Here is a 23,695-nt window from a genome sequence, read left to right on the forward strand (position 1 = left end):
TATGCTGGACCATAAAATCAGCCCCGATAATCGATCCAGCTAAGGTTAGCCTCAAACTACGGTTCAAAGTCTGGGCTTGAGTCGGGACATTATTCGCACCTTCTCCCAACTCATATCCAATCACTGTTCGTTAGACGCGCTACTCTTTCGGTATTAATCTTGCCGACAACAATCTTTGTGTTTGTCGCCAAGGTTATCACGACATCGAGCACGTTGTATGGTTGTGCGAGTTGTATTTTGTCGCCAGATCGAATTTAGAAACTCCTTTCGGACCTAAGGAAGCCAGTCCAAGGTGCCGGTGAGAGATGTGTTGGCTCGGTTAGACCTTGATTACATGTTCCAAATATATGTTTTCCTTAATCTATCGATCTTCGTTTGTGATTGTCCCTATATCCTTATACTCTCCTTTTCTTCCTCTGCGAGTAATAGGTCCCCTTGCTATTGTAAATGTAAATACACTACAGATATACGAAGAGATTTAAGTATTGAGTGTGATCATCAATATTGTTACAATCCTTATATCCCATCCTTTTCTTGAAAAAATATGTCACCCACCTAAACACGAGTAGACCGCGAGTAATCGGTTTTCTACCTTACTAACCTTAGATTAAAGAAAATAGTGTATGTATAGTTATAAAAATAGAATTAAGAATTCGGCTCCTTAAAACTAGTGTAATTGAGCTTGTAAAAATAAACGTATTATAAAAAAATCGATCCAGTCGCACACAGTCATGAGACGAGCGTCAATGTATTTTTGCACGATATTCTGGCCGGATATGAAATTTACGCTACATAAACACTTTTAAACAAAAAGATAAAACACAGGAATCATCGTCCGGGTAGGTGAGATAAATTTCTTACGAATAATTTTTGCGAACCGTGACAAATATCGACACTTCCAAACGATATCTTTCTGGTGTTGGCACATCAGGATACTTGGAGCCTACACTTTGGCGCCTAGTTCCTGAATGAATGAATTGATTCCTCAATACTCATTGTGCCAATTAAGTTCCGGGATTGATAGTGAAAATTAGCTCCCAAACAAGTTAACGTTTGCATTAAAAAAATGGACAAAAATTACTGATTTTTCATGGGTTCACCTTCACAAGCACTGACGAACTACCCATGCAGCATCAATCGTAGTAACCCATGAGTCAGCAGAAAAATTTTGGCAGCTTTATCAGTCGAACTTTAACCGTGATGGCGAAAACAGTGAAGCTACTTCGTTCAGAAGTGTGCGCGTTCAAAGAACGGTACCCCGCCACGTCGAAAACGGACATCGTGCGGCACTTCGTGGACGCCGGATAAGCTCGATCCGGCATCTACAACATCTTGACACTATTGGACAACAATCAGAGCATTGGAAGAAAGCCCGGATCTGGACGGCCGACGACCCTCAGCGACAGGGGTGCTGAAGAGGAAGATCTAGGGAAAAGAGCCTACATCGCTGCGTGAGCTTGGCCTGGAGGTCGGTGCAACCGACCAAACAGCGAAAAAGTACCTGGTTACATCTGGTCCACTGGTCGGCATTCTCTCTATAAGCTTTTTAAGGTTTTGTGGATCGAGTACCAAGTGCGGTCCTGGACCACTAAATAATTGTTTTTATTGGTAACACCGGCTTTGTCAACTCTAGTGTCGAGGATGGCCCACCGGTTAAAGGGTTAAGATCCGGGCTTTGAGGGGGCGTCAAGGGTTTCAATACGACACGACCGAGAGAATGATTTTGTTACCTGAGCCGTGTGCTTCGGATCACTATCCTGTAGCAAAACAAAGCGCTTTTGAAGGGCCGGAGACTTCGAGATTTTCATGCAGGGTGTTGCAGTACGACTCTGCGGTGTTGATTCCGCCAATCTTCACCAAATTGCCCACCTCACTTCATGCCGTTAACCTTGTTCGCTTTGCTAATGAAAGGCCGCTTCTAAATCATCCTACTGTTGAACTCATGCGATTCGATGTGACGACGGACAGTCCGATGCGAAACCGAAAGCTGAAACTCTTCCTGGATCTGCTCGATGGTAACTTTCAGATTTTTCTTCACTTCCCGGATAGTCTTTTTGTCTGTTCTACCATCTGTTTTGGGTTTCCTTTCTCTGCCTGGGTGATCCACCACCGATCCGCTTCTTCTCCAGCTTCTTAAGAATTTTTCCGATCACTGCCTTGCTGATGTCGTACTTCGTGGCAACCGGCCGGTGCGATTCGCTGTTCGCAACATCTCGAACGACCAATTTTAGGATGCACAAAGTCATCGTTTTTATAATAACTGCTCCATTTTTCTCAATTTTTTTTCATTTTAACTCGACTTCACCAAGTTCGAACACGTGTGCAAATGCTCCAAAGCCAAGCCAGTTGTTTCTAAACGTCAAAATAATATTCAAAACATAAACAATCGAGGGGTATCACGATGAAAACTTATCGAAAATATATCGATTTTCACAGTGGGCACTTTATCGTGTTACTGTTTTTTAGAAAACAAACTGCTATTTTTTTCTAATAAAGCTTTTATTTTTATCCGTGCAGCATGAATGAAACTTGAAAGGAACATAAATTAGATTTTAGGAATGATTACGATGTGTTTACCTTTTATTTTAACCAGAAAAATAGAAGAAACGAAAAAATATATAGAGAGAACTTTATTTTGGCAATTACTGTACGTGTAAAGCACTGTTGGATTCTACTAAGCGATAAACAGCCATCAACTGAAGCGTCTTTTTTAGACACCTACCAAAGGATGGCACTACTAGATTGTGTTGTTTTGGAAATGTGATGTTTAGCTTGAAACACAATCTGCAGATCTACAGTCTTATCAAACAAGAGTTTAATTAGGAATGAATTCTGTTTTATTTGTTCATATAGCAAACTTAAATTGTTTGTATAAACTTGCTGGGAGTACTCGACGCTTTCAAAAAACAATTGAAATCGGCAGAAAAAATATAGGGGGTTATTTCCAAGACTCAATCGCATTACTGACGTAGGGCTACGTACAAATCATTAATTATTTCGGATATTATTCAAGAATGCATCGAAATTTTATGAATAATCCCTTGATAGAAAGTTTTGATGACCCCAAAAAGGCCGATGGTTTGCGTGGTATTCTGAAAGCAGTTGAAGACGGTTGATAGAAAACTCATTCTTACCTTTGCGAGAACAATACACAAGCTGACCATATGGCGCCATTAATTTTCGTATGTCAATGTACGCATTGTAATGAATACTTATCGCAAATGCAGTTGACTCATACTCGGTCACGGTCATATTTTGTTCCACCAGGCACCAATATTCTATATTGCTCAGCCACTTCAATGGTGGAAATGTATCTCTAGATGCGCGAACATCCACAATGACAGTTCTTTTGGAAAAATCGGTAAACGGTGGAATGAAACAGCTTGTGACGGGAGAGAGATGATGATAATGATATATTGAACTATAGAGGCTTAAACGTTCTTGGTTGTTTCGTCTCAAGCCTAGAAAAAGGCCAATATGGAAAACATGAACCTTGAGAAAGGAAATTTGAAAAGCCTCACTCCTGCTTTCGTCTAGTCGCTAGCTGGATGACTGATGAGTCGTGAATGAGCGAGGCACACGTCCGTTTTTTCGTTCAGGATTTGACAGGAAAATTTAAGCTCGTTTGCTGGCTACCGCCGTTGCCGAGGTTGTTGCTTACTTCTTCGAATTCGGTTACTCTGCGTATTTTCTTATTTTGGTTTTTCATTTCTTCGCTTCGTTGTGGTCCAGCTATTTGTTTTATACATACTGGCAGGGGTAGGGCTTGCGATGCAATGTTATGCTTCTTCTTTCCCATTCTTTTTTTTTTGTATCGAGCAAATCAGTTGTGTCAGATATCGCAATGTTTCCTATCTGTGATACGCAGAAGTATGTGCGTTAAAATATAAATACAGTACCTCGTGTCTCGTTCTATTGCAGAGGCACGAAATTCGGATGTTTCTTCGAGCTCTGAACCAATAAAAAATAAAATTTTGCCATCCATCATTTCATTATTTGCTTCTTTATCTTTCAACAATACAATAAGAATGAAACGTAAAAAAAACTCCAAATTAAAATAGTTACAAGCTGGTAAAGTAAAAAGTCTCAATGTGCCACATGATTCTCAAGCCTAGAAAAAGGCCAATATGGAAAACATGAACCTTGAGAAAGGAAATTTGAAAAGCCTCGCTCCTGCTTTCGTCTAGTCGGTAGCTGGATGACTGATGAGTCGTGAATGAGCGAGGCACACGTCCGTTTTTTCGTTCAGGATTTGACAGGAAAATTTAAGCTCGTTTGCTGGCTACCGCCGTTGCCGAGGTTGTTGCTTACTTCTTCGAATTCGGTCACTCTGCGTATTTTCTTATTTTGGTTTTTCATTTCTTCGCTTCGTTGTGGTCCAGCTATTTGTTTTATACATACTGCCAGGGGTAGGGCTTGCGATGCAATGTTATGCTTCTTCTTTCCCATTCTTTTTTTTTTTTGTATCGAGCAAATCAGTTGTGTCAGATATCGCAATGTTTCCTATCTGTGATACGCAGAAGTATGTGCGTTAAAATATAAATACAGTACCTCGTGTCTCGTTCTATTGCAGAGGCACGAAATTCGGATGTTTCTTCGAGCTCTGAACCAATAAAAAAAAAAAATTTGCCATCCATCATTTCATTATTTGCTTCTTTATCTTTCAACAATACAATAAGAATGAAACGTAAAAAAAAACTCCAAATTAAAATAGTTACAAGCTGGTAAAGTAAAAAGTCTCAATGTGCCACATGATTCCAGTCATTCTGGTTATCCCAAACATAAAAATGGAACAGATAATGAAGCAGTAAAGGTACCGCTATGGTATGAACTTCGGACAAATTAAAAACAGGAAGTGGGTTATATCTATGGTATAACCGCAAGGGTGACGTAGGACTATCGTTGATTTAGAGATCATTTGTTTGAAGTTGAATCTAAATCCATTCTGAATGAATGAATAAATGAATATTTGGGGGACTTCGAAAACGAGAGCGTTACGTTGGAGGCACAAGGTTTTATGCATCCAATATAGGATACGAAAAACCTTGTTCTGAAGAATAATCTTCAAAAGCTAACCTGCTAACTGTACTTGATTGACAAATCATAAACCCAAATGTATTATATGGATATTTTATGGATAGAAAATATTAAAATAAACTCTTTCACATGAATGTATTTTTAAATTCCCAGAGGAACTGGCAGATTATTTTCCAGCAATGATTAGATCTTTCTGGAACTTTCTCGATGCTGAATGGCATCCAAACGGAAAGAATTCTGCGCGTGTATGTGTTGATCCTTCGACGTCCACCTCCTCCAGCACGTTAGGCAACGATGTTGTCTTGTCGATGTCCTCACGAAAAATGAATGTGTCTCACCACCAGAATATCGCTTAAGTATGCTTTTTGTGTGTGATTGAATCGAGAAAAGGTGTGGTTTACGATGGCAATTTGGAAGGCAAACTAGAGGGGAATGAACTCTCTGAGCTAGGAACTTTCAGCGACTGAGCAATAATCGATTGCGGGAACATACAATATTGGATACGGAAATATCCTACTGATGGGGAAGAATAATCTTCAGAAGCTATCCTGTTAATTGCGATTGATTGAAAAATCACAAAACCAAATGTATTTGGTCACAGTGTTACATGGATAGAAAACATTAAAATAAACTCTTTCACATGAATGTATTTTTAAATTCCCACAGGAACTGGCAGATTATTTTCAGTAACGATTAGATATTTCCACATTTTCCTCGATACTGGAAGCCCACCAGTGGTTAATACTAACTCGATAACCACCTGTTAATAGTACTTGATTGAAAAATATTTGGTCACAGTATTACATGGATAGAAAACATTCAAATAAACTCTTTCACATGAATGTATTTTTAAATTCCCAGAGGAACTGGCAGATTATTTTCCAGCATGATTTGATATTTCCACATTTTCCTCGATACTGGAAGCCCACCAGTGGTTAATACTAACTCGATAACCACCTGTTAATAGTACTTGATTGAAAAATATTTGGTCACAGTGTTACATGGATAGAAAACATTCAAATAAACTCTTTCACATGAATGTATTTTTGAATTCCCAGAGGAACTGGCAGATTATTTTCCAGAAATGATTAGATCTGTCTGGAACTTTCTCGATGCTGAATGGCATCCAAACGGAAAGAATTCCGCGCGTGTATGTGTGTGTAGCGATGTCTACCCGGGGAGCCGTTTGTGGCATCACTCTCCTCCTGATGGATTCCCTTCTGGCCTAGGGTGCACAAACAGGCTCTTGGTGACACCGTTCATCCGCACTTTCATGATAAACGAAGAGCTTCATCACAACCGCGACAACATGCTCCAATCGCTGTTCAATTAGAACTGAGTGGATTTCCGAGCGGCGCTCGCTTATATACCGATTGGTGATTTCAATAGCCTGTTTTGAAAGCAATTTTAAGACTATTGAAAAAAGTTTTTGGATCAAAAAGTAACAAGTATATAACGCGTAGACATTTTATCCTTCGAATGAAGTGTTTATCATACCATTTCGTTCAGTTGTTTAGGAGCTATTAACGCTCAAAATCTCGGTCTCCGGCGTAACGCTTTCGTTTTCGAAACTTTGATTTTACACCCCTGTATAGAAATGAAAGACGTAATCCTACGTCAAAAAATACTTTTTTGATAAAATGGAGGCCGTTTGAAAAATAAAATTGCTTTTAGGTGAGTATTTTATTAGGATTTTATTTTTTCTAATAGTAAAATAAAAAAAAAATAATGATTTTTTATTGATGCAATGGAGAGATGTATAATACTTAAAAGATTTATTCACATCGATTTTGGAATAAATCGTTTCGTAGAACTTGAGATATCGTGAACACCAGTTTTAAAAAACTAATTTCAATAAAAATGAGTTTGAAGTTGTGTCATGGTCGTGCTAGATTAGATGCCGCATCACTCAAATGGCTATAACTCGGTAAATAATCGGGTTTCGAGTCCTATCTAGAGCATATTCTTAAATGTTTAAGCTTCAAAACTACCTCCTTGATATATGTTGCTTACTGCTCGCTGACTAGAGCCAAACTGCAACAGAAATCTCGAAACCAATATTTATGGTTAAATGGAAAAAGAAAAGGAAAAAAAATATAGTCTATATCAATCATCAATTAGTATAATATCAATTTGTATAATGAAGAAACCTCTTGTCAAAACTAATATTTTGGGGGCCCCTTCGTTCTTTAGTGAGATTTTTAATATAATTTCGAATTACTATAAGGAACTTCATCAAGTAAAATCGCTCCAGATTAAATTTTTTGTTTTTTTCCTTGATTTGATACCTAACTGAAAAGCAGGTAACATCGTTATGATGTTGTTAACGATTTTACAATTACAATTCCCCAAGAAAATCGACTCAATACTTTCTGAAGCCCGAAGCTATAATGAGATGACAGCTAGAATGCGGTAAAAGTACCTTTAAAAGTTAACTGCTACGGCTTCCGAATTGACCCTTTGCAACTCACGAAAGGCCACCATCGTTCAGCATCTTCTATGTGAGGCATGTCTTCGTTGTTCACCTATCTAGATATTAATGTTTTGGAATCTAGTTTATTCTGTGCTCCGAGTGGTTAGCGTCAAACCTAACATGCCGGGGGTTCGGGTTCGATTCACGTTCTGGTCGGGGGAATTTTTCGTCAAAGAAATTTCCTCCGACTTGCACTGTGGTCACGCGTATTCTAGAGCTTGCCACTCAGAATGCATTCAAGGCGTGTTTTCGGCATAGAAATCTCAACTAATTACTAATAAATATGACGCAAATATGCTACGTTGAGACGGCGAAGTTCCCCTAGGAACGTTAGTGCCATTTAAGAAGAAGAAGAATCTAGTTTATTTCCGAGAGCTTACACAGTTCTTGGTGAATAACACTAATACTACCGATAATATCCCCGAATGCCAAAAATATCCCCGCACGACGGTACCGTTAATAAAAAGGCACATTTGAAATGCTATGCCTGTTTGCAATTGAGCACTTAAAGTTTCTTCACGCATTTGGTTCATCGCATAAGTTTAGTGGTTTTTGTTAGACGAGCGATAGAAATGCCATCTTAGAGTGTTTTAGGTTCTGTAAAAAAATCACAACCCAACTGAAACACAATCGAAATTCTTTTCACCACAAGTTCGATGAATTCCTGTGGTGATTTTTTAACGGGAAGAACAAATTTTAATGAAAGTGATTTTGACGCTGCATGATTTGTTGTTTTTTCGAAACTAAACTGATATACGTTAAGAGTGAATGTATACACTCAGTAGTCATTTATTGGCATTCGTAGGCAGACTTTTATTATTTCGTCTATACAGAACATATGAGATATCTTGTCCGGGGCCACAGAGGGCAACATATCTTATTCTACTTCAACATCTTTTATCGTGATATGCATCATCCAACGACTTATCCCCAAACAAAAGGGCCCTTTTCAGAGCCATAAAATCATAATCAAAGAGTTTATTAATGTAGATTTTCAAACACGTCCAAAATAAGTATGCAATAGATAGCATAGCGTAAGCTTACATCAACCATGCGGTCGTGTTTCGGACACAACCCTCCTGTGACTATTATACTTCGCTCGATCGGCAAAATGCACGGAATACTGAATTTATAAAAATCAATCCAATAAAGTTTCTCGGCAACGCTTTCGTAATTTCTGAAATTAGGCATGAGGCAAGAGGATGAACCAAGAAATTTATCGAAAGAAGTGGCTTGGAACGAGGTACCGGCTGATTCCATTGTCAAGTCATGGAGAATAATGATATCCCGTTGTCAATAGACCACATACTTTCGATTCTGCAGAAATTGATTGACCAGGACAATACCGTACACGACGAGAATGAGGAGTTTGAGGCCCTGACCGACGATGGCATAGTCAACATTGTTTAGCCATCAAACACATAATTCTACGATGATGAAAATTCGTTTTCGACTGCCGAGGGTGCGAAAGCTTCATCAGTTTTGTTACTACATCAGGTTGATGAAGATATTTTTTTTTATTTATTTATTTAATAGGCTCATTAGCATTTTAGCTGTAACAGAAAGGGACATCCTGCAAAATGATGATTCCCGCGAAAAATATCCTATGCGAAATTTAAGCTAAATCGAACTTTATTTACCAATGTCACACAGCCGTCAAAGTTTCAGTTTTTTTGAAAACCGTAAAATTATTTATCAAAAATCGAATTTCGGGATTTAGATGACCAAAAAAATCTAGATGACAGTAGATCTCGACATCCTTTTTCTTCAGAAGAATGGCGAGAGCGTCGAATAGAAGTCTGGCTTGATCGTCCGACAATGCTGCGCAACCGTAATGTACGACAGAAGCTGAAGAAGAAGGACGAGAGTAGCCGCCTCATCGTTTCGTGCCTTGGGCCGGGAGGTCGGAGCAACCGGCTAAACTGTGGACAAGTACATGGCTAAAATGGCGGCTGAAGATAGACGTTGTACCGGAGTCCGTCAACTCTCCCAAAATCCGCCAGCTGTGACCGAGGGATAATTGCTAAGCATACCACAAACGGGGGATCTACTGCAATAATGTTGTCGTCAAACAGAGAAGCAGTTGGTTACCAAGGCCACGAAAGATCTGAAGAACATGCTGACATTTATCTTTTCATCGATCATAGTTAAAGTTCCGGTCAACTACCGTAAGGCTGCCCGAAAAGGAGTCGAATGATTAATTTTGAAAAAATTTCATGAATGTAGCATTCAAGAAAATGTGGTCCGTTGAACTATCCTTTTTTCATCTCCGCCCGAAATTAGTAATTTTTTTAAATGCATACGTTAGATTTTGATCTCGGATATGTCGAGAAAGTGTATTTGCTATTGAACCCTGGACACCGACAATTGTGCTTCAGTGAAAACTTTGAACAGGTAGGCTCTTAGATAAATTAGCGTTTTTTTAACCCATTTGTTTATTTATTTAGGCCCATTAGCATTTTAGCTGTGACAGAGCCGGGTTTTGATCGTGTACATGGTACATCGGATCTATAAGTTGTACATTGTACGGTATCCATTTAGGCGTAAGAGTATTCCGTTTGTTCTTCTATTGTTCAGTTAGACCGGACAGCAGAGACAGTTGATATGATCATTGTTGTGTTATTTATAGCACAACAGTCTGATGTTCCTAGCAGAGCAGAGCAGTTGTATGGATGTATGGCGCAACCAATGTGGCTACGAAAAACCCCCTCTAAATTTGCGTTGTCAAATATTATTTCAAGAATCTGGAGAAAAATAATGATAGGATGAGGGATTTGAAATATTGTTGAACGAATTATTCCAGAATATTTTTCTTCAGAGAAACAAGTTTAGTCCAATAATCTACTCCCATCCAATTAACCGGAATAAGAGAGAATGATGAATACGAAATCAGAATTTCCATTTTGCTATAAGTCACGAATAAAATGATTATTTAAAATAGAGCGCGTGGAATCATTAGAAAGAACACAGGCCCATACAATAAAATACCTCCCTAAATATACTGTCTCCTCCATCTAAATTTGCTAGGATTCCGCAAAGCATCGATCATGTCCGTTCATCTCCCCCTTCTCCGACCACAATAAGTCCAAGTCGAGAAGCGCAAACTCGTGAAATTCCGATCGACTACCGGTAATGCGACGACTACCAGTACGGCTGTCAGCGTGTCTTCCACATACCCATCTTAGGTGACTTGATTTATTTGTAAACAGCATGATTTACAGTCTCACCATGCCGCTACCGCCTCTCGCAGACTGCTGCTGCTGTTCCCGGCTTCCGAGAGAGAAAGCCCCAATGTCCCATCAGCCAATACCATATATTTCCACGGTCGACCCTGTCGGGTTAGTCTAGCGATGCAAATAAATATCCGCCGCTCGGAACCCGTCCGGAACACTGCGCGAACGGACCGCGCAACGGTTCCACAGCGCAGGGTGAAAGAGAGCATGATAGCAAATCAAGCGCGTCGCCAGCAGTGAAAATCTGAAAGCTGCTGAAGAGAAAATTGGTAGGGCAGCAAACATTATCCGAGATTATGTTAAACCGACCAATGGTATCGAATTAAAAGAGGGCGGTGTCTAATTGCTACAGCTCAGCAGCAACAGCAGTCGATCAGACAAGGAGAGCCGGTTTCCAGAGGAAACCATCGGCCCGACAGAGATGGAAGAAGTACAAATCAAAGCGAGACAAATCCATATCTCGCGTGCTCACATACACATGTTCAGGTGGAGGAGAGCAAAATCATGCCGAGATATATCGACAGAATGGATCGGAAAGAGAACACGATAAATGGGATCGAATGCTTGCCAGGGGGAGGGAGGAAATTGAGTGCCGAAAAGAAACAGAATCGCTAATGAGGGAGAGAGAGCGCTGAAGAGAATGAACGCGTCGAAGGAATCGGAAAATGGAAATGCAAAACCAATAAATATAAATCTTGACGTTTGGGCAATGACAGCAAAAAGAAGAGATTCAGATGAATAAGAAGCTGGAATTTTTAATTTTTTATAATGTGCAAATGTAGGGCTAAAAATATCGCGACGATTAGATTCTAACTTATGTATAAATTGCTAGAACGCAATTAGGCCCCATCGATAACTGTCTGTCATAATATTTATTATTCGAACAGATTGAGGAAAAAAGTAATTCATGAATATCTTACGGAAAATTAGATTAAAATCTGGCAAATAAATTGATAAAGTCAGCTTTAAAATTACCATAAGACCGAGGCTGAACATTCAGATGGTTTGATTGAACTGGTTTTCCAATATTATTGATTCGGATTTACGGTACAACGTGCTCCAGCGCAATCGACACTTATCTTATCACACTCTGAATACACAAACCTCGTTCCGTCGATTTCCCGTTTCCGACGAGAGAAGTAAATCCCAAAACAATTCATTCCGATGGATCATAAAACTGAAGCTCGAATCACGTTGATACGGCGACCAATTTCCTACCGATTGGGCAATTATATGCCCATAAAAATGCCACACCCTGTAGCGCTACTGCTACAGGACCGGAAATTGAATGCAGAAGCCCGGCGGGTGAGTAAAGTTTCGAATCGACATGGAATCAACCGTGAATAGACTTATCCAGTGTTCTCTGAATGCTCGCAGAATCGCGTCATTCGTTATTTGAGCGGAAAAAAAAAATTTCGATGACAACGTTCGGATACGATGGGTACTTTAGGTTCAATGGGAAGTTGAAGGTCAGAATTTGATAACGAGAGACCGCGGGCACGCGATTGGATTGCAGATAAGACTTGTGATAAGTTGACTGGCGAAAAAATAGAAGATACGATTAAATTGGATGGCCATTAGAGCAGCTTTGAGTGAACGGAAGGTCAGCTGATTGCAACCGTTTTATAAGTATTTTTTAGTATTTTGGCTTAAAGTATAATGAAGTCGTGTGTTTTTTTAATATAAAATTTATATTTAACACGTCACAAAGGTTTTTGTTTACCAATCAAAATATACTTCGCTTGCCTTCTACTCTAGCCCGGTACACACCACGCTGAATGGGAACGCAAAAACTGACAGCTAGCCAACTTGGATGTCATTTAACTATTGATTTGTTTAGTTTCAGGCAAGACGCTGAAGCTGAAACTTGATTGTCTTGAATTCAAGTTTACTATGTTGCAGTTTAGATCTCTTATAATCAAGCAAGTGTAAGACACGACAATGTTTCTTACCAATATGGCGATTCTAATTTATATTCCGGGATCTGGTCTGATTCGGAACTCGATCGAATTTCACGATTCGGCTGAAATTGACTTTTGCATTCTGAAATCCGTTCGACTCGAATCCAATGAAGCTGTGCAAATATGGCAACCTCGCCTTGACGCAAAACAACTGTCAAAATAATTCACCAGTATTTGTGAAACAACATACTCTTTAACATATTAGCAGAGCAGAAAAGAATTAAAATTGTTAAAATTTAAGGAAAAACTATTACTTGATCTAATGCTCCCTCTTTACAAATTTCTCAAAAGAAATAATATCACTGTTAAATAATATCACAGTGAGTGATAGAGTATTGCTCTTTTGTTTTGGTCATGGATTTCACATTATCTGATCACTGATGTACACGACCTTACAAATGGATAGTTCAGTAATTTCTGTATTGATAAAACATAGTTTTCATGCTAAAATTTTTGTTCGTGTTTGTACCTCATTTTTAGCCCTTTATTGCGTTATCCGCGATTTTCGTTATACGCGTTGATCTAGCCCGACTATTTTGCGGATAATCAGGGCTCCACTGTATATACAAAATATGTTATATTTTAAGATGAAATTTGACTATGTAAACGTTAGATAATAAGTAATTGAGCCTGATTAATAAACGTTTTTGGAAAAAAAATTACCTGATATTATTTGAATATTCACTGAGCTTTTTTGATATAAATTTCATTTCCACTAAAATTTTATCTTCTTGATATAAAATCATTATTGGACACAATTTTCGTTCTAGATTTTTTCAATACATGTAGAAAAAGTGTTACCCTGTTACTCAAAATACATATTTTGTATGGAAAAGTTAATATTCATTCACAGTTAATATTCATTCACACGAAAATCCATTAGTATTTTGCTTCACAGAAATGTAACATGAAGCTCAATGTCGTCGAATTTCGTGGCAAGGTTGCTACATTTTCACAACTTGGTTTCGATTCGAACGGATTTCGTAATTGCGCTCCGTTCAGGATTTTTTGATTCGATTGGATTGTAGAATAAAGGTGTCTGCCACCACCACGTTCCGCGCATTAAAACCACATTTGTTTCATTGTTCGGGAAGGTGCTAGATTGTTAGAATTTAAGGTTTTGAAATTTCGATTTTTGGCCGAGATAACGATTTGAATAATCCTTTGTATTAAACTTTTTTTTATTAATCTGTCTTTACAAACTTAGTGAAAACTTTTTGAACTCTAAAATTCAGTGACTTTCATTCGCGATGAAAGACGTATAGTCTCGACGTCTGTGCGTCTGTTTAATGCAGAAACCTTGGTAACCGAAGCTACAAAATCTTAAATATTAAATAAAAAAATGTTTTGAACATTAGCCAGAAACAATTCAGAAACTGCAACAACAAAAATGGCAAATAAATAAAAAATTGTAAAAACAAGAACTAAATAAAATAAACAAAACATTAACAATTTTTAGAAAATACCATTTCATTATTCCTTATTTTAATATTGTATTGTAATAGTGGATCAAAAAATAGCCAATATTGAACCAGCAAATTTCTCTTGTTGGTTCAATTTTGAGCCGATATTGAACTAAAAAATCGTAGCTCGGCTTAACATGAGTGTTTAACACGTCGAACCCTGCGTCGGTCCCTTGGGGACGATGTTGAGCTCCTTGGTAGAAAAGCGCTGACTGACTGGGACTGATCGTTACAAAATAAGAAAATAAAACTATATATGGTTCGTTTTCGAATGTTTCACAAAATGAGATTACTTTCTAGTCGAATTGTTGACTATTTTCTATTTATACAAGAAGTATCTTTGGAAGCTGAAAAAGGCTACTGTGTAATGTACAATTTATAGATACGATAAACATGTAACATGTACACGTTTAAAATTCGACTCTGTTACAGCTAAAATGCCAATGAGCCTAAATAACATTTTCTCAACTATTTTTATACAAATTGCCTGGTATTTCTACTAAAACACATCATTATAATATAAAATTATTATCAGACATTATATTTGTTCAAGATTTTCTTGCAGAAAACTTGTTGCTCTATTCAGCCATTCCATGTCAAACCGATATAGTGGTTCTCTGATTTCCGTCAAAAGTGGTATATTTGTTGTTTATCGCAAAATATTAGACCAGTATTTGTTTTATTTTTTCATCAGGGTGCTCATTTTCATTTTAGGGTGACGGACGGACGAACGGTTTCAGATGATCAATATATCAAATTAAAGCCAATTACTTATTCTTTTATTTTTGGTTTTCGTAATTATTGATTGTATTTTTTTCTTGTTGTTTTCAAAGCTTTGGACTAGAGGGCGCTATTTTTTTGATATTTTTTCATGAAACTGCGGATTTTTTACATAACATATCCAAAAACCAGATATGTGATTTTTTTTCGTTTTTAACTCATGAATTTCCAAAGTGAACCGATGGTTAACAAATCAAAATTTTTCCCTTTTTGAAAAAATAAAAAAATGCAGGTCTAATATTTTCCGATTAAGAACAAATATACCACTTTTCACGAAAATCTGAGAACCACTACCGTTCTGAATCATATTTCGGACACTTTGTTCTAATATCTTGAAATGCTTAATGCACTGATGATATAACTATCAAATTAATATCACAATTGCTTCCTTAGAGTAATCCCTTGGTTTCACTATCATTTCACATGAGAACTACATTTAAATTATAACATAATCGGCAGAAAACTTACAACACTACTCATTATCGTTTGTGTTTGACGTTTGCTTCGCGTGAGCACGTAGAATTTACCCGTTCATAAATATTTAAATTTCTCCCGTGTTTCATCAGTTCTCATCATTGTTAACAGTTTACTGTGATTGCTTGGTAAGTGTTTTACAGTTGACTATAAAATATAATCAAGTGTAATGTAATTTTTCGTCCAAAAAATAACAAAATAAAGTGTCCGAAATTTGAATTCAATCTGTCCGAAATTTGATTTAGTGTCCGAAGTTTGATTCTTATTCGCTTCATTTGAAAAGCATTTTATTCTATGATTTTTGTGTGTTTTCAATCAAATAGGTACCAAAGTAGAAAGCTTAAAAGCATATTGAACTCATTTATTAAAAATATCAACCAAATAATACCTGTGCATAAAGTTTAGATCTGTTTTCTGCATCATATGCCTTAAGCGTCCGAAATGTGATTCAGAACGGTATATCGGTTTGACATCTTCTTGGATGGCACTAACGTTCTTCTTCTTTCTTTGTTTTTAAGAGGCTTTAAACTTTGCAGTTCGTTCGCCTCTAAAAACACTAACGTTCCAGTAGAACTTTTGCCTTCACAACGTAGCATTACTTGCGTCATTTTTATAAGTAGTACTTGGTTGAGATTTATATGCCGAATAACACCGTCTTGAATTTACTCTGGAGTGGCAAGGTCTAGAATACGCCTGACTACAGTGCAAGTCGGAAGAATTTTCTTTGACGAAAAATTCCCCGACCACAACGGGAATCAAACCCGAACCCCCGGCATGATAGAGTGGGACGCTAACCACTCGGCCACGGGAGCACATCGGTTTGACATGGAATGGCTGATTAATAAAGTACACATTTGATAAGAGAAAGTTGATTGTGTTTATTCCTCCTGAAAATTCGTTACCATTTTCGCTTCACAAATTGAACAGACGAAGCTCAATGCCATTAACCCGAACTAATCTGTGTTGACAGATGTGAAAAGTCGACGTCTGGTGGCGGAATGTGGCGCTGTCATTACTTGTCTATATATAATAACTTGTCATTATAATAAGGTACAGTGATAAAGTGATAAAGAAAACAGTATCAAACACATTTTTCGTTTAATATCTTTTCACAATTTGCGGAAAAACGTATTACTCTTTTATATACAGTAAATATACGATATGAGCTGAGGTACACACCATTTAAAGCGATATTTTCTTTGTTGAAACTGAAACTGAAACTTTCATACATACTTGTATTGAAGAAAACATGCGTAGTGAAAACTTAAATAAAGGTTTTTTTAACTTTTATAATATTAGAATACATTCAATCCAGGTGTGCGAATTGAAATTATCCGGTTGATGTTTTAGATGTGGTGGTATGCAAGGCGTTGTACTATAGGTGGACCGCAATGTCAAAATTGCTGTTCGGCCATTGCTCGTGAAAAAACAAATTTGTTTACAAAACAAGTCGTATCTTTTGGTGACAAATGCATTCGTTGGCAAAATAGCTGCTCGCGCTTTATTGTCGAATCAAATGCAGAAGGATGGTTTAGTATATCTTTTCGCCTTTCTTTCCAAGCAAAATCGGCGGGGAAAGGGTACTATCAGCTTACGGCGATGGTGACAAAAATAACGCTGATTGTGGCTCCACTGATTTCGCTCAGGGAGGAGAAGAATGCTGTGCATATACCGGGAAGGAGATCCGGAAAGGGCCGTTACAAGTAATTGGCTAGAGCAAAAGGAGGTTGTGCACTATATTCCACGAATATATATTTGTTTATTTTTTCCTTCAATTATTTTCCTTAGCGAGTTGACACTGAAATCATAACCACAAACCCAAACAAAAAGTAAATAATTCTGAAAGTTACGTCTCGCTACTCGTCTCACGTCATGTCCTGAAAGTGTCAATAACGAAACACCTATAGTTCAGCATCTTGGTGGTATGCACTTTTCGATTTGACATTGAACTTCAAAAATATGCAAAAAAAACAAAGTAACTTAGTTGTTCAGCGTAATAAACATGTCGAGTCTCGTTCCGCTCGAAGAGCATTCATGGTATTCGCACTTTTGTGTTTTATTCAAAAAAAAGCGGCCGAAAAATTCAGTTTTGACCTAGTGAAGCCGACCCATTCACTGCAAAGCCAAATCGTTTCGGTCGAAAGATGATGCTCTATGTATAGTGGGACCACGAGGGTATGGTGTATTAAGAGCTACTAAAATCAGGTGGAACAGTGAATACAGAACCCTAAACCAAATGATAAATTAAAACTGATATAAAGAAAAGACCGGAATGGGCCCGATATTACAGTAACCGGTAAAGTGATATTACAGCATGACAACCGGCGTACATCGCTGAAGTTGTGGAGGATTCAATCAAAACCCCTAACTATGAAGCATTATCGCACCTGCCGTATTTTCCGGACCTGGTCTCGTTAGATTATCATGCTTTTGCTTCAATAGGACCTGCACTTGCAGAGCAGTACTTCGCCGAATATAAAGTTAGCCGGCGAATAGTTTTCGTCGAAACATTTTTTTGGGTTTGACATGTAACATGTATTTGGGTATCACATTGCAAATCGCAACTATCCGACGGAAGTCTGAAAAGGGAGTGTTTGAAACCAACAGTTGAACATGCAGGAGATGAATTATCCGAATTTGCCAAGTAACTCAACTACTTTTTACCATTTGTGCAGGTAGAGACATGGCAGCCTTGCATTCTTACGAATGACGAATCAATCATCTGCAGCTGTAGCAGGCCACCAAAACTTTCTACGTAAATTTTGCGTAAATTGCCGGAACCAAAACTTAATTATCGTTACTATTAATCGATCGCAAAACCCAAAATACAAGAGCTTCGACGGTATGAAATTTACTTAAGAAGGGACCCCTGTCTGGAAGGTCGAAAAATAATGGATTTGCGTGATTTTTTTTTTCGGATGTTAGGAATAAAGTGCGCTACACATACACCGTCCCATCACAGTGAAGTCAACGTGAAGGAATGAAATGTCAAATATTCTTCCATCGGAATCGTATGGTAGCATTCACATACACAATCACCGGCAACTTTGACGTCGGCAAAATAAGTCCAAGAGAATAGTTGCCGGGACGGTGACGGTGACGCTGTATATGTAGCGCACTTAACGGGCCTAATCACGAACGGCACTTCACGATGAAAACGAAATGAAGCGCATACAACCTTGTATACAAATTATTTCGTTTTCACCGTGAAAGGAACCCGTGATATTCGTGATCAGGCCCAATGTGAAGTATTTGTTAAGTTATTGTTATTGTTATTGTTTAACACTAAACCTACCACGGCGAGGTCAAATAACCCCTTTTGAAATTTTTACAAAATGGCTTTTCAGATAACATTATCGCTTAGTCATTTGCCTTTACTACTTTTATTTAAAAAAACATCAGTGTAATTTTCAATATTTACTCCTTACCTAATTGTGCTAAATAATATATTTTTCGTTATTCATAGTAATATAAATGTTATTTGAAAGATGGATCATTTGACCCGTTGTGGTAGGAATAGGTATACATGAAATATCGGTAGGTTTAGTGTTAAGATATATTTGAAAATGTATTTTCCATTTTTTAAGTACACGAATAATGATTACTACGCTGTTGACAGCTGGATTCGTAGATTCCGTCTGTACCTTGGTGGTGGTATCGGTTCTGAAGCAACGGGGTGTCGCAGATCGAATTAAAATGATTAGTCTGAAGCTTTAGGACAATATCTAAAGTGTAACATAGGGGTTTTCGAAAATTCGAAAAATTGCCAAAATGACGGCCATTTTTGTTAAAAATTAGTTATTTTTCATGAATGAATAATCGCTATTTAGAAATCGAAAAAATGAGCAAAAAACGGCTATGTAACGCTTTAGATAATTCATTTCTACATGCTGATAAAAAAATTCAGCCAAATCGGTCGAGTAGATCCTGAGATATTGATACCACCAGTTGAATAAACATGATTTCGAGAAATACGCGTTCAAAAATTCGTACAGCAATAACGGGTGTTAAATAAAAAATGAGAATTTTTTCAATACCTTTCAGTAACTCAAATAAAGAGCGTAAAATTTTCTTTCTCCAAGAAAATTGCTCTTTGGGCTCCCTAGAAACAGTAGGCGTGTTTGGTTTTGCTAGTTTGAATTTAGTCAAAGCAAAGATGGCGTCGAAACAGCACGTGCTCCGCGAACGCATTGTACGGTTCTACGAAACGCATTTTCAGCAAGGAAAAAAGTTCACGGTGGCACATTTTAAGGAAGAAAATGAACCTCTCAGTACGGTATATCGTATCCTGGGTTCCCTGAACGTAGAGCGGAAGGTCGGAAGTGGTCGTCCGGTGACGATAATGACGAAGCAGAGGAAGACATCGTTAAAGACAACAAGGACGCAACCAGCCGGTCGGAAATATGGCTGCTCCCACGTATTGATCCATCGGAACCTCAAGATGGAAGGAACCGTCTGCAGGAAGAAGACGAGGTCGCCGGAGTACACGGAGGAGCAGATTGATACGGTTAAATCACAGTGTCGGTGAATGACCAAAAAATACCGCGGGACGTCTTTCGTTCTGGACGACAAAAGCTATTTTCCGCTGACCAAAACGCATATTCCAGGAAATGATAATTATTACTCCAGCGACAAGTCATCCACACCGCCTGAAGTGAAATACAAGTTCAAGCACAAGTTTGAAAAAAAGGTTATGTTGTACATCGCCATTTCCAACCGGGGCCTTTCAAAGCCTTGGTTTAAGCCGAGCGGTCTGGCAATCAACCAAAAAATCTATCGAGAAGAGAGTGCCTCGATAAAATCCTGCTGCCGTTTCTGAACGAGCATCACGCGGATGGTAAGTACGTCTTCTGGCCGGACAAGGCGTGTTCCCATTACACCAAGAAGACGCTGGCGTATCTTGAGGAGTAAAAGATACCGTTCGTGCCGAAAGATCGTAACCCAACAAACTTGCCTCAGTGCCGCCCAATAGAGGATTTCTTTGGTTCACTCAGTGCCCTAGTGTATAAAAACAATTGGAGGGCCAAGGACACGAAGCAACTGACTACGAGAATCCGGAATTGTATCTGGAAAATGGACGTAAGTGCCGTACAACGTTCTTGTGAGAGCATCGCGACAAAGTTGCGTCGAACAGCAGACCACGGCCCTTACTCAAACATTCACTGACATTTTTTTGAAGAAAATACATTATGTTATTAATAAAAAATACTGAAATCGATGAAAAGAAAAATTAATTTTTTATATTTGATTGAAAAAATTTTCATTTTTTATTTAACACCCGTTACTATATCTCTTGACGTGACATCATACTTTAAACTGTAACTTTCAAACGAAATCAAATATCGAAAAATCCTTCTAGAACAACATTTCTGAGGGCATAAGTTTCCCAAAAATGCACAAGCACAAAAATTCGATTTATCGATATTCCAGACTGAGGTCCCCCCTTAACAAGCTCGGAAGACTTCGGTTTTATTTGATTGCTTTTAATTAATGAAAGAATATGATGCCATAATAATGTCGTTAATCTGAGAAGAATGCATTAATTTAATTCATATCTGCATTGAATAGATTAGTGGGACAAAACAGTTCAAAATGACTGATTCATTAAATATGAACGATCAAAGCTAAACATCTATTTTTCAATTCTATAATCCAGTGGTTTTTAGATATTTTTTCTCGACAGACGGAAAGCGTAAAAGTCAATACAGGGGAACTTCGATATAACGTCACTCGATATAATGTACACATTTTCGAGGTGTAAAGGAACATTTTTTTTTTTTAATGTTTTCAAGTTATGGAACCACAAAACCAGTTGTATTTCGGGATTGGTTGAAGGTACAAAACATGTTTTATAAATCATCTGTATATTGATGCTAAAACATGTTTTGTACCTTCAACCAATCCCGAAATACAACTGGTTTTGTGATTCCAGATTCTAAATAAATCAAGCTTTAATCAACACTACGAAGGGAAACATCATGAGAAAGGCTGGCTTCGTCATCTGTTGAATTTATTCATTAACCTTACCCAAACAGCAACACAACAAAGTAATATAAGCTACGTATCTGAGTTCTTTATTATGCTTCGATACAACGTATAATTTTGAAAGTGAAATGTAAGTTATATCGAAGCTACCCTGTGTTGCACCGAGATATTTTTATCGAAATTTTGTTAGTGTTAATGAACACTTAAAGAAAAAAAAAAACAGTTTGTTTTTCAAGATGAGTCTATGACTTCGTCAAGTACGCGGCTTGATCAGGCTTGTGTTGTATTTGGCTTCATCAAAAACTAATTCCTAAGTACGCGAAAATAAATTTAAAATCTAGAAACATCAAGTTATGATATGCTGTGGCTTCACAAAAATCACAAACATATTCTAAACAGTATCTCTGATTCACTTGGATGTATTGGATAATTCTTTTTGGGGCATCTTACAGGCCAGTATACAAATTAACCTGTTTTGAGAGGTACCTTCTCTCGAATTCTAGCATTTAATCGAATTTTAACATTTAAAAAAAATCCACTCACCTAGCATTTTACTGAGATCAGCATTGTGAAGATCGGGGTTCTCGTCGGCGAGCTTCTTCCGTTCCACCTTGGCCCACACCATGAACGCATTCATGGGCCGTCGGATGCGCGCTTCTTTCGCACTTTTTAGCGACCCGTGGGGTCCCATCTTGCCAGGCGCTCCGTACTGCTGCCGCTGGTGCAGCACACCATAGTTGGACGCGCAGAACTCACTCTGGTAGGGGCCCGGAGCGAGCGTGTAGCCGCCCCATCCACCCGGCTCGTCCTGGGGCAGGATGGTGGGAATGACATCCTGATAGGGCGAATACTGGCTCATCAGCGGCGAATTCGAAAGCAGTGGGGACTGTGAGTTTAGCAGCGAGGGATTCGACGAAAGCAGGGGCGAGTGGGACTGCATGAGAGGCGAGGGCATCATACCATTACTGCCGCCCGACCCGAGCATGCTGGGACTCGGCGGTGCGAGCATACTCCCCGGCAGCGGCGAACTGGCCGATGGGTTCTGTGATTGAGACTGCTGGCTCTGTTGACTGTGCTGGTTCTGTTGTTGTTGTTGTTGTTGTTGCTGCTGCTGCTGTTGCTGCAGGGGGTGAATGTAATCCTCGTAGGACCTATGGTAACTCTGCTGTTGTGCCGACTGCTGATGCTGGGGTGAGCTGAAAAGGGAGCAGTAAACAGAATGATAGTTTTAATCCTAACCCAATCAAACTGAGCCAAAACAAATATTATAAAACACTTGGGAGGCAACAGGGATAAGTCGTGTGGGAGCCGTTTACCACGAGCAAGTTTTATGGCTTCCTCGTTGGCTTGTCCGTCTGTTATGTATTTTATGGGAGTACCATGGTATCGTGATGACGTGCATTGCTGTGGATACGCATATCAGCTTATCCAATAGTTGGTTTGAGAACGTTGTTGATGAGTATGATAAGAATTTGACAAGACTCGGTTGTACAACAGAATCTAAATATTTACAAGAAGCGCCAAAATGAACAGAACTTTGTACTTTCGCAGAGAGATAAGATTAGATTACCGGTTTGGCGTGGCAATGCAAGTGGAGACAGTGGTCAAAGGTTTCAAATTAAACTGCATTCAGTGCCCAAAACGACGTTTCGCTTAATGAACCGATTCAAAAGTATAGTTTTCAACTCACTCTAATACTGACGTAACAAAATCATGTAATCTTTTCCGAAGATAACACCACTACTTGTGTAACATATTATCACCGCACGCTGTACAACAGTAGCCAAAATGTACGGACATATGTTTTAATATCGCAGCGTAGAGATAACAACAGGTGATAAAGATGACACAACATCAATTACATACTACGTAAACAGAATCTTAAGTTGCTATCTAACGTCAACCTGTAGTCATACAGCTGCCTTAAGCCCTTCTCCGATCGAGGGAAATCAATTGGACGAGATTGGTTTTCGATTGGACACTCCGATAGCAACGTGCTTTCTTCACGTCGAGCAGGTTTTCCGACATTACCGACGATGAGGAATGGGGAACTACAGATATTAATCATCACTATCATCATAAGTCACACTGATGGCTCTACTGGAAGCGAGCTTTCGAGGGCACTGGAGCCGGCGGGGAGCTGCAGCACGTTGAATTATTTGCTCTCGAATTCTTCGGAGTCCATCGCATCGTAAACACTGATAAGTAAGTCGTTGGCCCGTACACTTCTTTTTGTTTGGTTAAACTGCAACTGCGTTCGGTTTGAAGTGATGGTACTGTAATAAAATC

The 23,695-nt window shown here is 38.6% G+C and overlaps 1 protein-coding gene across 2 annotated transcripts in view; it reads right to left on the bottom strand.

The window, feature by feature from the left end:
- LOC129767387 (putative transcription factor SOX-15) overlaps window positions 1-23,695 on the bottom strand; it is a 174,049-nt gene that overhangs the window by 80,467 nt on the left and 69,887 nt on the right. For both annotated transcript variants that reach the window (XM_055768248.1, XM_055768247.1), the window contains exon 2: window positions 21,950-22,602. In XM_055768248.1, the coding sequence (XP_055624223.1) occupies window positions 21,950-22,602 (653 nt within the window). The remainder of the gene's footprint in view (window positions 1-21,949; window positions 22,603-23,695) is intronic.

The sequence above is a fragment of the Toxorhynchites rutilus genome, chromosome 2 (assembly GCF_029784135.1).
Source record: "Toxorhynchites rutilus septentrionalis strain SRP chromosome 2, ASM2978413v1, whole genome shotgun sequence".
Classification (NCBI taxonomy): domain Eukaryota; kingdom Metazoa; phylum Arthropoda; class Insecta; order Diptera; family Culicidae; genus Toxorhynchites; species Toxorhynchites rutilus.